At 38.5% G+C, this 17128-nt stretch overlaps 1 protein-coding gene across 1 annotated transcript in view; it reads right to left on the reverse strand.

The window, feature by feature from the left end:
* The window catches only part of PTAR1 (protein prenyltransferase alpha subunit repeat containing 1), a 38722-nt gene extending 21636 nt beyond the window's left edge, over window positions 1-17086 (reverse strand). Inside the window, exons 1-2 of the mRNA XM_090274163.1 lie at window positions 16900-17086; window positions 7996-8165 (exon numbers count right to left, since the gene is read on the reverse strand). Of these exons, the coding sequence (XP_090130289.1) occupies window positions 7996-8165; window positions 16900-16985 (256 nt within the window). The 5' untranslated portion in view covers window positions 16986-17086. The remainder of the gene's footprint in view (window positions 1-7995; window positions 8166-16899) is intronic.
* Between the last annotated feature and the right edge of the window lie 42 nt (window positions 17087-17128).

Genomic DNA, 17128 nt, shown 5'->3' on the forward strand with positions numbered 1-17128 from the left:
ACATTTTGGGGACCACCAAAGAAACTGCAATTAATTCTTACTGGAGTACCCAGTGATGACTAAAAATGAATAAGGTGGTAAATGGCACTGCAGACTGTGGAAAAAAGTTGGAGCACAGTTTATAAAGAAGCATGGAATTTCACCCACAGTGCTCTCTAAAGATTATGGGCATCAGAGCCGGACTCGAGCGCAGGGTGCTGGGGAAATGCACCAGAACCAGAGCCTCATCCCAATCTCCTTGTCAGCCTGGCCTTACACTACTTGCCCCTCAAGTGCTACGCTCCACTTGGACCAAACCCTACCATTCACCAAACATCTCTAATCTGCCTACCTTTTCTTCTCCCAACATGGATGAGAAAAAGATGGCCTCTGCCTGGGTTCAAATCCCAGTTTTTCCACCTACTGTCTACATAACCTCTTTGCACTTCAGTTTCCTTATCTGAAACGGCCTCAGTGTTGTGAGCAATGAGATTCATTCCATATCACCACAGCTGTTTGACAGTGAATAGTCAATAAATGTTTGTTCAACTAAACAACATTGCTTCTAATACAAAAATTAAAATTTTCAACATCAATTAATCAAATAAGTAATAATGAGGCAGTTGTTCCTATAGTGAAACTGTCTAAATTTCTAAACTTGTAAAATAAACAACATAAAAAAACACGTGGTTGTTAAGTAGCTATATATTGGGTTGGCCAAATAGTTCACTTACTTTGTTCCATATGACGGCTCTAGTAGTACTTCGCTGTCTTTAATTCATTCAAAACAATTTCATTAGATTGTATCGTGACAGCTGTCATATCAGTGTGCATTTAAAAAACTTATCAAAACTGGTGAATTTTTGTTCAGCCATTTTAATGCTGAACATGGGAGAAAATACACTTTTTCGGCATATTATGCTTTATTATTTCAAGAAAGGTAAAAATGCGATTGAAACACACAAAAAGATTTGTGCAGTGTATGGAGAAGGTGCTATGACTGGTTGAACATACTGAAAGTGGTCTGCGAAGTTTCTTGGCACTACTGACATTTGGCCAAATAATTATTGGCTGTGGGGCTGCCTTATGCACTGGAAGATGTTTATCAGCACCCCTGGCCTCTACCCACTAGAAGCCAATAGCAGGAGACAGCCGAAATACTTAAAATATCCAAGTCAATAGAGTTATTGGTGAAATGAAAAAATGTGTCTTTTATTTTATGGAAAAAAACTAAATGGGCTTTTTGGCCCACCCAATAAAAATGTTTTGTGCATTATGAGAAGGCCTCTAGTATTTCTTTTGAAGTCTATAATTTTTCAATACATTATACTACCTAGATAAACTGGTATTTCATTTCTTGGACTCTCCCTTTCTGTGCTTAAAAAAAAAAAGTGTTTGACTATTGGTTATTGCTATTTGTATTTACTTCTAATGCAATTTTCCTACCCCACTCATAAATGAAGACAAGTTCATCTCTTCTGCACAGCAGCACAAGGCAAAACCACAGAAAATACCTAAGCCCCCACTTTTTGGTTGTAGTTGTGTGAAGAGCGAGGACGGCCAATCACAGTAATGCTGCCATTAATACAGGGCCTCCCCTAGCAGGGCAACAGCAGCTGTTGGGTTCAGAGCCCAGCTCTGTCACTTATTGGGAAGTTCCTGGACACGTCAGTTTATCTTTCTGTGCCTAGTGTCCTCACATGTAAAGTAGAACTAACGATAGTGCTACATCATGAGGATATTAAATGACTCAAATTCACAAAGTATTAGGACAGTACCTGACAGTAAGCACCCAATGATAATTCCTGTTGTTACAAAGTTTATACTTCCTAGCCCAATTCCATGAATGATACCGAGACTGGGTGCCACCAGAGGGAGGAAAAAGTCCCTTGAGCATTCTGAGTAATGACTACTGAACAGAGGGCATACTTCTCCACTCATAAGAATCTCAGGGTTTAAAACATAACAGCTTCCATCAACCATCAGTGTAACACATACAGTCACAGACCCTCCTCCCCTCCTCTCTGACAAACTGCTAACTCTTCCTGATTTAAGATTCAAGCTTGGAAGGACTTCCTCCAGGAAGCATTCCAGTCTGATCTAAGAGGTAGGCAGAAAGTAAAATATCAGAATTGGGGAAGAAAAAGTTAACTGGGCTAGAAACTGGACATTATTTAAAGACTCATTCATGAATTACATGTATTTTTCTGCTCTTCTTCCCCACTGGCTCTGGTTAAATGAGAGAAAGGAAAGGAGTGTTTCTTGAGAACCCGCTACATGCCAGGCACTGTGCAGGGTGCTTTGCACACACAATTCATCTGATCCTCGCAACAACCCTCTGAGACCTATTAGTGTGTAAAAACAGGAAGAGGTTAAGTAAAGTGACTTCAGTGTACTGATGAACTGAATCTTAATCCAGGTCTGTTTTCCTGCAAAGCAGGTGCTAATTCCACCCCAGTACACTGTCTACTATTACTCTGCCCTCTTCCAGTGAGAACTGAACCAAAGATCTTAAAATAAACATGTATCTTTAGTGGTAATTATTTCACTTTTAACATTTCATCAACTATATACCATTTTCCTTTGCAGTTTTATTCAGAAGGTGTGTGCTACTGAAATCCCTACCATCTCTTGATAGTAAACAGATCTCTCTCCAAACACCAGAATGAACTCATCATCACATCACAAGGAGAAAATGAATCAGGGTACATTATACACAAGAAGGTGGCTAAATTCCAGCTGTAACAAGGAGGGGATACAAGGATGCTACAGAAAGGTCAACAGAAAAATCAACTTGCTCTTTTGCTGCACTGCATTCTAGAAACGGCCCAAGGCCAGGAGTTACGTGGCAATGGTCACTAGGTTTGACAACGGTCTCTGACAGAGATATGTTTTCATGCATTTAGAAATAAATCCAAGGTCAACTTGGATTGGTTAATCTCTTCCTCCAAAATACATTCAGGTTACCACGAGAGGTTTGAGGTAAAGCTATGTGGTTAACACCAAAAGGTCATTTATTACAGAATAGAGTCACTGAATCAACAGCCAGACTAAGCTAAGAACTTTTGCTTACCAAACTGTTATGTTTTTGATAAATGTCTGTTGAACACATAAGGTGCTGAGTAAAGAAAGATAAGCCATAATTCCTTTTTCTAATAAAGTCACAATCAAGCTGGGAAAAATGTTATTTAAATAATCAACTACAATAAAAGTGTAGTAACTGTTACTATGCAACAAGCAGGCTGAATAATGGACCCCCATAGGTGTGCAGAAAATGACTGTTTCCTGGAGCAAAGGGCTTTATGGGTGTGTGGGTGTTGGTGTGTTTGTGCTGGCAAACTCAGCAACAGTGACAACTTAAGACATGAACCTGGCCTCAGAAAGCCAAGAGAGTAAGGCAGTAAATGCACTGCAAAGCCCAAGAATGTAATAGTGTGTGTTGTGGCTACGAGGTATATCAAACAGTTGCAAATCTCAAATGCTTTCAGGGTTCTAATGAATGTCAAAACCTATCAAAGCAAACCTGGTAATTAACCACTGACACTGCTTCAGTGTCCGAAAGACATGAGGAGGTTGTAGTAAACTGGAACAAGCTTGCCTAGTCAAGAAAGGCAGAGGCCATGAGCCCCAGCCAATTGGTTCCATGTACCCAAGCCTTCTGATTTTTCAAGTGAAGACAGAAATCCAGATTTCCACACTAATTTTAAAAGTTCATCCTGACTTTAAATGTTTACCGAACTAATCAAAAACAATTTAAAAAGCATTATGCAAGCCAAAACAAAATGAATCTATGTGCTAGCTTTAGTCTGAGGACTGAGAAATCTACAACCTCTGATACTGAAATTGAAGTAGAGGAAAAGGCTGGTACTGTAGGCTGGGGACAGATTGTGAAGGCCCTTGAATACCATGCCAACTCTACTGACACTGTAGGAATCATGAAATAAGATGAGCAGGTATAGCCCTAGCTGGTGTGACTCAGTGAATTGAGTGCTGGCCTGGAACCAAAGGGTCTTCAGTTTCATTCCCAGTCAGGGCACATGCCTGGGTTGTGGGTCAGGTCCCCAGTTTGGGGCGTGTGAGAGGCAACCACACATTGATGTTTCTCTCTCTCCTTTCCCCTCTCTCTAAAAATTAATAAATAAAATCTTAAAAAAAAAAAAGATGAGCAGATATGTATTTCAGAAAAAGCATCTCTCAAACTATGTTAAGGGAAGTGTTGTTTGAGACTGGCTAGTGGCATGATGGACATGGATTACAAGAGACTGAAAATGGTATAGACCAGCTACGAGGAAAAGACATCTGCCCAGACAAGAAATAAGAACTGGAGAGCTGAAGATGACTTTTAAAGAAACAGAACAATTATGCAGCACAGATGGTGAGAAAGAGGGAGGAGCACGAGGTGAGGACAGAACAGCACACTTGGAGACAAAGTGGGGGACAGAGCTGTGCTCATGCAGGGCTCCAATGCTGTGGGCTTCTCTCTTGCACTTTTTGGTCATAGATTTCTCACAAATCAGAATTACAGTATAAGTCCTCTCCCAAAGCAAATATGGCTATTACCATATCAGACTTAAAAAATATATAAGCCTCTAAACAATTAAACAGAGATGCTGTGATGGTTAATTTTAGTTAGACCATGGTTATACTTGACTGGCTACAGGTACCCAGATTAAATGTTATTAAATGTTATTTCTGAGCATGTATGTCTGTGAAGGTGTTTTCAGATGAGATTAGCATTGGTAGACTCAGTGGACTGCCTCCCCCTAGGCTGGGTAAGCAAAATCCAGTCTATCAAGGGCCTAAATAGGACATGAGAGCAAAGAAGGAGGAATTCAACTCCCTTTTTTCTGCTTCCTGTTTCTCTGCTTGAGTTGGGACATCTCACCGTCTCCGGCCTCTGAAGTGGGATTTAAATCACTGGCTCCCTGGTTCTGAGGCCTTCAGACTAGAGCTAAGTTATATCATCGGCTTTCCTGGGTTCCCAGCGTGCAGAAAGCAGACTGTGGGACTACTTAGCCTCCATAATCATGCAACCCCATTTGTCATAATAAATCTCCTTATGTGTGTATATATATAATTTTCTGCTCTTTTTCTGGAGAACCCTGGCTTATAGAGATGCTTTCCAAACATTTAAGGAATTCAGTGCATTAATGAGGGCATGAATTCTTAATTAAAAAGAAAAAAAAACCCTATCCCAAGAAGAAAGGTCACCTTCAGTTTCAGGATACACTTTTAGGGGATGCCTAGGGTTTTGGCATGATCAATCACACAGACATTGACATTTCTGAAACTCTTTGTAACTATCAGGTTTCTTCACCTGTCTCTTCTTATACATATATTTTCTACAAAAACAGATTTAAAGGTGTAGCATTTTCATTAAATAACTGCTTTAAAAATTTTTTTTTCACTTTTTCTTAACATGATTTACCTCTCTGTTTTAATTGCTTTGGTTCACAAGTCTGGAAGAATACTCACAGTCAGAATTTTAAGGTATCTTTTTCTTTTAATCAGAAATTCACTTCCATATTTCTACTGATAATACGATATACGAGTTGTATGTGACCCACAATAAACTGTGCTGTCCCCACACAACAAAAAAGTGAAACTGAAAACTGTTCCCATGAGAATACAGGTTAGGATAAAATCAAATCGTTTCTGTACCCATGTATGGTTGCATCAGAATTCGGAGTTCAGTTGCTAGTTATTCCTGTGAGTGCACTTAAATGTGTCATCTTTTGCCCAGGACTTTCTGGGCCTATCAAGACTAAAACTATATACACAATGAGGATATTTAGCAAAGCCAACTGTGCAGTGTCCAGAAATACAAGAAACAGGGAAATAAAGAGGACTAGGAAGGCTACAAGAATAAGGTGGTTCGAGCTAGCATACACTAAGAAGCAAAAAACAATGATCTGAAACAAAAAAGCCTTTGACATTTTAAAATTTAGTTTCTTTCTACACAGACCATCATTTGATCATCCCACCAACCCCCGATGAGTTAGTTATGTGTTGACGCAATTACACATTTCTATATGCCAGACACACACATTCAGCTTTGTTTGGCAAAAAAATAACTTAATGGAGTCAGAGGGTGTTACTCTGTACCTAAATGTTACCCAAACCTAGTATAGAGTGATGGAATGAAGAAGGAAAGAGGGTCTAAGAACAGATATATACCCTTACCTTTAAGTTTATGCCTAAATCCATTTTAAGTTGATGCCACAAACTTAAGCTATACTATAAACTTAGCATAGCCTTTAAATTAAATTACATTAATATATATTTCAGAGGACTATACAAGGGGGACCCAAAAGACCCAGATTTATAAAAAATGGTGTATCTATTCTTACATGTTTAAACTTCAGTCACCTTCAAAGTACTCTCCATTTGATGCAATACACCTATTGAGACATTTTTGAATTTAATGATTTTGATGCCTTTTAGTGTTTCTGCTGTTTTTTGTTTTACCCCTTTCACATTGGCAAAACATTTCCCTTTGAGGACTTTTTCATCTGGGGAAACAAAAGAAGTCACTAGGGGCGAGAGATCAGGTGAATACGGAGGGTAGAGCATGCGGTTCGTGCCATTTTTGGTTAAAACGGCTGCACATTCAGTGCAGCATAGGCAGGTACGCTCATAATCATCCATCATGAAATGGGCAAATGCACTGGAAGTCTTAAAAAATAAATCACTGAAGCCGCATGCAGCCCCTCACAACAACACCAGCTGGTACTGATACAGAGACGGGTTCCTAGAACACTCACCTAGTGGGGGAATCCTGTACAAGGGACCCACCCTCCAGAAGATAATTCCGTTTCTTGGGTGGCCCCCCACTCTTATGAGTGAAAACTTCCCAAACAGAAACTATTTCACACGGTTTTAAACCTTCAAATCAGACTCCTTTTCTACTGGTCTAAACAGGGAAAAGAGCTATAAATCTATTACGACAGTATCTTAAGGACAATGCTGGAAGGATTATAAGGAAACTGCAATGTCACACCTTTGGTAACACTCCACATTGTTTTTCCCTCAACCGTAAGCTTCTTGAGTAAAGAGAACATGTATTATTCTTTTCATCCCCTACAGTACTTAGAACAGCTTCTGAGTAGTTCCTTAGTAATGGCTACTGAAGTGATAATTAAAATTCCCTAGGAAACAAAGTTCTCATTCAAAATTAGCTAGAAGGCATATTGAGCACTTTTAAAGGTACTGGTGTATGTGAGAAGGGGCAGGAGTTTTACAAAAACAGTTGATAACATGGTCTTGGATGAGTACTCTCCAAGAATGTGAGACCTCAGATCTCATTTTTACTGAAAAGTAAACAGAATTCCTGTACATGGAGGCTCAATATCACCTATAGCAGAGAAACTAAGAAAAGAGACCAGGTGGAAAGAACAGGGATTGTCTACTGCAGTAGAGAGGAGTGGAATAAGTGAATGCTGGGATGCTCATATATGCATAGGAACAGGACACAGAGCGCTAGGGCTCAGGTGGGTTTCACAGAGTGATGGCACCTTCATAAATGACTGAGTTAGTTCACGGTACAGCCCCACCATCACGCCTCTGTTGCCTCATTTGGACTGCTACTAAAATGGGTTCTATTGCTTATAAGGTACTAAAGGATTAGAAACCAGAGAATCTGAGCTTGTAGCAACTATAGTTCTCCTCAATAATTTTCAACCTTTCTCAGCCAAAGGATGTCTTCTTCAAATAAAATTTATAAATGACCCCCAAAACATAAAAAGATAAAATCAGAATTGCTCTGATTTACTGCTCAGGTTGCAGTTGGTAGCCTAGCACCCTGCTTGAGGCACCTTCCATAGAATCACTGCGGATGCAAAATCTGACAACTACTGATGAGTCCAAACTTCTCACTTGACAGATGTTAAGCACCTGCCCTGGCAATGAATGAAAGAGTCAGAACTAGCATCCAGGAATGCCAACACCCAGAGAGTTCTTCCCACTACTCTATGCTGCTTCCAAAAAACAAAGGAGGAAGACAGAATTCACACTTACCATCTTTGTTCAGCCATTGCTTTCTTGTTCTGTACAAAATGAGCTTGTTGTGGACATACGGTAAAAGGAACTTGACACACCAGCTCTCCACACCAAGTTTGTTTTCAACCAGGACTATGGGACTCCGGTTATACCTAGCTTCAGGACATGGGATCAGGCCAATTTCATCTCTTAATATATAAAACATAAAAAACAAAGATAAGAACACTACCTTTTCACAACTTTTCAATCCTACAGGGTATTTTTAAAAATCCATGTATTTCCCTTCCTTAAAAATATTATTTAGCTCACCTATTGGATTGACAGAAAAATTTAAAACCCACCAGTTCTTTAAATACTGACAACAGTACTGTGCTCCCTGTTGACAGGACTGAAAATTGGTCTAACCTTTTGATGGAAAGTTGAAAATGTCTTCCAAAATTATGAATACACATAATCTTTGATCCAGTGATTCCACTGTTCAAAAATTATCCTATGCTAAAATATATAAATAGAATGTTTACTGAAACGCTGCAACAAAAGTGGAATGAATCTAAATGTGTATAATATAAGACTCGTAAAATATATATGGCTCATCCATGTGCTGAGATATAAACACATAAGTAGATCTGCATATGCTGGTATGGAAAGGATGCTAAGATCTATGTAACAAACAAAAGCAAAATGACAAATATAATGTACACCACAAAGCCTTGTGTATAATTTTTTAAAAAGATATATAAATGCATTAAAAATTTCTAGGAAGGATAACAAGAAACTTTTGGAGTGATAAAGGATTTTATTTTTATAGTTTCAATTTTCTAGTCACTTGTGGGTATTATTTGTTTTTTAAAAATGCGAACAAATATATTTATGTTTGCTTGCTAATAAATGTATGTGGGATAGAAACAAATTATCAATAAAAGTTATCTTGTCATTGAGGGTGTAGGTCATTTTTTCTTTTCCTCTTTATAATCCTTTAAACCTTTAAAAAAATTTTATCCTCACGGGAGGACATTTTTTCATTGCCTTTTTAGAGAGGAAGTCTCGGAGAAAGAGGGAGAGCGGGAAACATCGACCAGCTGCCTCCCACACCTGTCCCGATGGGGCTTGGGGGAGAATCAAATCCATAACCTAGGTATGTGCCCCGATGGGGATCAAACCTGCAACCTTTCAGTCTACAAGACAATGCTCCAAACAACTGAGCCACACTGGTCAGGGTGAAACTTTTTTTAAAAAACCCATTAATAAATGTTGTTAAAACAAAATACATTTCAGAATTTGATCATTTTCATCTAAGGAATCTATATCCTTCAATCCACTTCAACTCAAGCTGAAAATTTATGTTACAAGACAAGATTTAATAAACAATATGTAAGGTAGTCGATTTATTATAGAGTAAATAAACCAAAACACATAATGCTTTTGCAAAGCCTGCACGCAAGGTTTTCAAATACGAAGCCACAAGTCTGGCCTGCATGAAGCATTCCTTCTCAAATAGTATCTCCTTCCCTTAATTAATAAAGTTAACAAGAAAACTTTTAATAAAAGCAGTTGACATAAATTATATTTTTAGTGTCTAAATATATTTAAAAAGAAATTTCTTTAGAAGAAAATAAAGAACTGGTTTTCAGAGCTTGTGTGTGACATTATCTATTATATCCCTGGGACTCACCTTCCAAGAAGAGAGTAGTTTGATAGAAGCAAAGAGAAGGAAACGTGTCCAATTAAAGGTTTCAAGAAAAGAGCTCTCTCTCTCTCTCTCTCTTTTGTTAGGCCACAAACACAAATTGGAGGAAGATTGTGGAACTGAAAATCTCTCACGGAAACTTTAAACTGAATAGCTCAAAGATAACCTACTTTCTACTGATCACTTTATTAGTGACACAGAGATGGAGCTAGATAAATATATATAGGTAAAGATATATCAATAAACAAGGTTACTCTAGGGGCTGCAAGCCACTAACCATTCTTTCATGCTAATTTAACTCGCAAGTTGGTTTTTGAGACCTAAGGTTGTTTTGTCCTGTCAATTGGCTCAGTTGATTCAGAAGTGTTTCAATACACTATGTCAATACTATCTAAACATTATATGAGTACTACTCTAATGTACTAGGTACTGTGCTAGGTTCTGAAAATGCAAAAATGAATAAAACAAGGTGGTCCCGGACTTCACAGAGCTGATAAGTTTTGCTGAGGAGTTGCATCAATATCTATAATAAAATGTTACCACTTTGCCATTCTAGTAATATAGTTCTGTAGAAAGAATGAGCCAATGCTGAGAGAGTATTTGAGATCAATGTCCAGTACATATTTCAAAATGTTTTTGCATTTATATGTGGTGATAGGACAACTAGTCACATCTAGAGATATACCTGACTAATGTACAAGTAAGCTGGGATTTCTGGTGCTCAGGTTTTACTATATAAAGTAGAACATTTAAGAACATAACTGTAACAAACAAACAAAAAACCCTCAGTGCAACTATGTCAACAAAGTTTGTTCTATGAGGTCTAATAACCGCTACAATACTGCAAAGAACTGCAAAAGTCAACAATATGAATGTTGGAGTAACAACTGTTATTCCAAGCAATAACTGAAAAACCAAAAATTACTTGGATACAGTAGGTGCCCAATAACTGCCACTGGAAGGCTAATTATCCTTGCACTTTGTTAATGATATTCAAATACGTAATTTTCAAAGAACACTGCTTTTTCATCCTGCAAAAGAACATTACCTCTGAGTTACTTCTAAGGCAGTGGGTCCAAGTCCTAGCTCTGTTAATGTGATAGAATAGATCATGTCACCTGGCCTCTGAAGATCTTTTTCCTCATTTCTAAAATGTGGAATTGCGTTCTATCTCTAAATAAAGATAATGGGCTGCTAAGGTCTCATTGAACTTTTCAAATTTTAAGACTGAGAAACCTGGCAGCTATTCTCATGTAAGAATGAAAACAGCTGTATCGGGGAATGTAAAGCATTAGGAAATTAAAAAAAAGAAAAGAAAAAAATTAAAAGAGAGGCAATGGGATGTAGAGACAAAAGCACTTGATCTTCTGAGGTCCAGGGTTCCAGCTAGTCTCCATTCTACCACTGACAGTCAGTGTGATCTGGGTAAGTCCCTTGCCATCAATATCCTCGTTTGAAATACAGGAGTAGTAATGCCTTCCCTCCCTGTTGTGAAAAGCAAATAATACATTGTAAAAAAAGGTGGTAAGCTATAAGGCAAAGATGAAGTATATTAACATTAATTCAGTTAAGAGCCTGAGGTCAAACTAAAAAGTTCCTTGCTTAACAGAACTGAGAAAGTGAGGTGAAGAATGTTAAGCTTTTATCAAGTTATTAGACACTAAAATATAGTGCTTTGCTGCTTCCTAAAAATGTAACAAGTACTTTCGACAGATAGGTAGGTCAATAAGCTTCCAAATAACAGTGTGCTTGACTTCAGACTTCTATGTCTGGTCCCTTAGGTCATAGTCCACTTTTTTTTTTTTTTTTTCCAGACAATTTAGGATTCCAGAATCATTTTAAAATTGGAAGGGACCTCATTTCTTCAGTCTCTCATTTCATCAAATGAGAAAACTGAGGTCCAATAAGGTCAATAAGATCACCCAAGGTCAGTGGCTAAATTAAAAATTGGGACTTCCAAATACTTAACTCCAAACCCATGAACCCAGAGTAAAGATAAAGACATCAGTGAAGGCAAGCAGGATTTAGATTAATTTCTTCTAGATTTCTGATATTTAAATTCTAATTTCATAGTCAATAAAAGTTGGAAAACTTGGGGGAAAATAAAAAACTAAGTCATCTGCCACCCCTCTACCAGTATTTTATTTGGGTATGCATCCTTTTTTTCTAAGTATTTTACAAAAGTAGCATTATATTGGACATATCCTCTATAATTCTTCTTTTAAAAAATTTAATTCACATTAATCATTTTCCAACTAATTAACATATATTTTTAATGGTTGCAATGATGTGCTATAAATATCAAATAAATCTCCAGTCATTTCCTTATGAATAGTCTTAGAAATTTCTGAGTTTTGCCCTGGCTTGGTGGCTCAGTTTGTTGGAGCATTGTCCCAGTTGGTTGGAGCATAGTCCCATGCATCAAAAGGTTGTGGGTTCAATCCCCAGTCAGGGCACATACCTAGGTTGCAGGTTTGATCCTAGTCGGGGCACATATGGGAGGCAACCACTCAGTGTTTCTCTCTCACATTGATATATCTCTCTCTCAAATTGATAAACATATCCTTAGGTGAGGATTCAAAAAACGAAAAAAGAAATTTGAGTTTTTCACTACCATCAAATTTCATTTTATATTTTTAGGTTTCTGGAAATTGAGATTCCTGGTATTTACAAGGATATACAAGTAAATACATGCATTACCAAGGTCAGAAGATTTTTAAAGTCATGAAGACCTGGAACAATAATCAAGTTCTAATCTTTTTAAAGAGATACCACAATGCTCACCTTTTAGGTTGCCTTCAAAGGTTACCTCCAAGTGGACAGCAACATGGAATGACCCAACACAATTTATTTTAAAAGATCATACACAGCATAGATGTAGAGTGCTTCACTTCACAATGGGGTTTCACTAGCTTCCAGAGGAAGTTCAAGGTTCACATAACACTGATATTGACTGTTCCTCATGTTTAGATAGTTTCTTGTCTGTACTTTTCAGAAACATCATCAATCAGCTAGAGCAGACCCACTTATTATTCACAAAATATTAACCAGCTTCCTTTTGGGAGGGAAAGATGGTCCCCAAATACTAAAACCAAATCCTGCAAGGTGGAGTGACTAAAAAGAAAACAGCCCAAGGATTCAGGACAAATCTTTTAAATCTAACAGTTATTTTAGTTTTGTTTCTTTTCAATCTGGAAGCTTTCTCCAGAATGACCAAAAAGGGAAGTTAGCAAACCTTCTAAAGGAACTGACTTTGTATATCACTGAAATTCTATTACTGACCTTATGTAGAAAATATCTACACAAATTACTACTGTTTATTGAGCATTTGCCTTATGCAATATTTTTATGTTAGGTTTTACATACACTATTTCATTTATTCTGCATAATAATCTTATAAAGTAGGAATTTTAACCCCATTTTAAAAATGAGGAAAGGCTCTTATCTAAGTCTACCCAGCTTGTAAATGACAAGCCAAGATTCAAACCCAGGATTGTCTGACTCCAAACCCAAACTTTTACACCTAACTATACAATTGTTTAAATAAACAGATAAAAATTAGGTGTAAGAAGACAAAACTATGGTTCCCAATTCTTCAGTTCAACTTGCAGACAATGTAAAACCACCTTTCTTTAGAACACCTGTAACAAAAAAAAATTTTATTGGGCCCTTACCACTACCTAAGAAGTGTGTACTTTCCCTGAGGCAACTCTTGTCCATCCCTCATGGCTCCATTTAATTATTTTCTCAGAAAGAATTATCTTGACCTTCTAATCTAAATTAGGCCTCTCTGTTATTATTCTTTCAAAGAATACTTTTTAGACTTTTGGACTCTTTTCATAATCAGTGTGCTGATTCGTTTAAAGTTCCATTAGGGCTGGGACCATGTGTGGTGTGTGCATCAATCTACACCTTGCTCCTTGTCCTGCATACCCAGGGACTAGCATTGTACACAGAAGTGCTCTTTCGATGAATGTATGCATGGAATGAAAGAAATTAAACCAGACAGTCAATGACTTCTATAATCTGGCCCTACTGTTTCTTTTCAATCCCATTTTGCTGTTTGGGGTTAATTTACTGTTCCCTGTGGAGTCTTTGGCTCCCTCTCTGAGAATAAATCCTACCCAGCCTTCAAAGTTCAGCTCAAACCCACCTATCCTAAGAGCCTTGGCCAAGATACACCCAGCCTCCTTTCTACATAAGGCTCACATAACACTTGCTCACCAATACTGCTAGACCAGCCTTTCTTTTTAAACGACTTCTTAGGGTTAATTTATTATTCCTGCAGGTAGCTTTTAGGCCTCCATCTAGACTTGCACTGTGTAATACAGTAGCCACAGGTATATGTGGCTATTAAATATGAATCAATTAAGATTAAATAAAATTTTAAATTTCAAATTCAGTTCCTCATTTGCAAGCACTCAATAACTGCATGTGGCTAGTAGCTAACGTACTGGACAGAAGAGATATGGAACATTTCCATCATCATAGATATTTATGTGAGTGCCTTGAGTATAACTGTATTTTATACTTCTTCCTATTCTATATTGTGAAGATGGTACCTATAGCACCTCATGAACAGTGAGAGTGAAATAAATATTTAAAATAGTAAAAATAACTTGCTGGAAATCTTTGACATGACCTTAATTCCACTGTAAACAGTTATCCTCCACTTTAGTACAGAGTCTATACTTTAATCCAGTGCCAGTCCCTAGGTCAAGCTTTCAGTTGTTTTTCCAACAGTAGTCTCTAAAAGTCAACCACACAAACATTTCCATGGTATTTTTCAGTTCATGAAGTGTTTCATATTCATCATTCATATATTTCCTGAGGAACACAGGAATTCGGGTTAAGCCTAATATTCACCTAGTGGCAACTAAATGCCAGATATTGTGTAAAGTGATTTTCTTGTGTTCTTATCAGCCTCACTAGATCAAGAGGAAACTGAGGCTGAGAGAAGGTAACCTATCCACACCTACCACCAACAAAATCCACCTCTGAACCACTGCCTCTTTGACTCCTGCTAGCTAAATATCACTACAAAGTCGGTATGTTAATAGAGTAGGTGTTGGCTAATAAAATTGCAATCAATCTTGTGTTTGGAGAAAAAAGGAAAATAAAGAGAATGAAAACCTTTTTTTTAATACTGAAAACTGTAACTAGGTACTAACTTTCAGGGTAAACAATGTTTTTTTCCCCCTTTTAACTAGAAATGTAGCCTCTTTATCTTGGAAAAAAGGGCTAGATTAGGCAAGAAGTATGGGCAATTTTGAAAATTCCAAATTATAAAAATTACATAGTAATATTATTGAAGATATCATTATTGTAGGGAATATGTACTAAAATATAGCTGGACTATTATTAAACAACGAGTTAAGCTACTTAATTTTTTAGACCTTTATTATATATCATTATTTCAAATGCCCATCTTATTTCTTTTAAATCTTGAATGACCCAAATGCTTATACATAATTATAAACTATGTATTGATAGCGCATTGAGATTTCACCATAAAAATGTGATTAAGAAAGGTTTAAAGTCTTTTGAGTTTAAATAAATGTGATCCAGAAGAACTGGGATGTATTCCAAACAGCAGCACTGTGTCAACCTGCCAAGCCAGTGAACACTCAATCTGTTTCTTAAAATATAAAATACCGATGCTTTTCTAATCTACCTAACAGGACAGAAACTATGATGATTACTGTGCTTATTAGACTTCTTTCTAACCTGTGCTATAATTTCTTTAAGAAAAATATCACCAGTGATGAGGAATTAAGCCCTTCACTTTTACAACTTTTTTTTTTTTTTGAGGATGTCTCTTATTTGCACTAAAGCTCTCTTTCTGAAAAAGGGACAGAAAGACTGATAAACAAAGCATCAAAGCATTCTTTAGAAGGCTCAGTACCCACTATGGTTACTGCCAGGAAATCATTCCAAACAGTCATTTTGAAAAAGGGAGCAGTCACAAGGGGAAAGGAAGTGGCTGTTGTCAAAGGTGGCAGGTGTTTTGAGGCCAGCAGTGTTTTGTTTTTAATGAGGCACAGTTGCAGGTCTCCAACTGTGTGCCACAAGGGAGCATGGCATCTGCGGGCTTCTTAATTCTTTTCTAAGCATCACCTCAAAGGAAAAGAACATTTATATGAAGGCTTGGCATCTCTTTTAGGCAGAAAGCTAAAGAGATTAGAACACTTAAAAAGAGTAATTCATGTGTTGTAGTTTAAAAAATAAATTATAAAATAAACTCCATTAACAAGAGATAAAGTGAAAATAATGTTTCTTTTGGGGAGAGGAGGGATGAAAAATGAGAAAAGAGCTACACTCTTGCTTCTCCCTAACTCTTTTGTAAAATGTAGCTATATCTTTCCTTTAATAGCTTCCTTTTCACTTGCTACACAAAAGTGCCAGAAAGAATAGCTTCTCCTGGTATCTTCCCAGAGTACTCCAAGTAAAATCGAAAAGGAGGGAAGATACAGTGTAGCAGTACTGTGCTGTTCTACTTGAAGAGGGAAGCAGCGTTTGGGTTAAAAAAAAAAAGTTAACGTGTTTGCTCCTTGTTACTATGAATCAGCTAATACTAAAAAGTGTTAAGATTTCATACACTTGACATCTGGCCCATTCCGTGCCTACAGAAGCTACACTCTTGAGAATCCTCTCTTTACCTTCAAAACAAAATGTTTCGTTGGAGTCCCCATACAATCTTGGGACAAGCGAGGCGAAAGTCAAAAGCGGCCTCAAACTACCTGTGGTTAGTAAACTGAAGGATTTATGGCCCATTCAGAATAAGATGATCGGTAACCCCCCCTTACCAGCGTCCCGGATGAACCTCGAGAGCTGTGTTTACAAAGCATATATACCCACATCATGTGTGTGCCGTGTACCTTAAACGGATGGAGGATGTGGACACTCGAATGAAGTTTTTCGAGTTTCCAGAACTCCTGGGAAAGGGTGGGGAGGGGGGGTGGAGAGCGAAACAAACTCGCTCTTTTGATTTCCCGAGGTCACTTCTAGGCACTCGCCCACGACAGCGTTCCGATAGCGGAAATCGGGCCCTGGGCTCTGCGATGATCAACAGTGTGACCTGACCGCGACCTCGTTCTGTCCCCTCTACCGAGGGGCGCGTGGGCCGAGACCCGCCGTCCTCCAGCCGCCGCCTGAGGTCGACTCCAGGCTTGGCCCCGCCCCCGTCAGTCCCAGACGACCCCCGGAGGCGGCGGCAACGCCTGCGCGCAACTCACATGTGCGGATTCCTCCTGAAGGCGTTGGTGATGTCCTTTACCACCCGCTGCACCAGGACCGCCACCTCTTCGCTGGTCTCAGCCATGTTGGCTGCGGCCGCGGCGGCTCGGGCGCGCCTCCGGGACAGCGCCGCGCAGCCAGCGGGAGTTCCGCGGGGAGCGCGCGCGTGTGCGCCGGTTTCGCGGAGAATCCTGCCTCCGCCCCCGCTGCCGCCGCCGCCGCCGAGAA

Source organism: Furipterus horrens, unplaced genomic scaffold (assembly GCF_987537825.1).
Source record: "Furipterus horrens unplaced genomic scaffold, mFurHor1.1.pri manual_scaffold_4, whole genome shotgun sequence".
NCBI classification, from domain to species: domain Eukaryota; kingdom Metazoa; phylum Chordata; class Mammalia; order Chiroptera; family Furipteridae; genus Furipterus; species Furipterus horrens.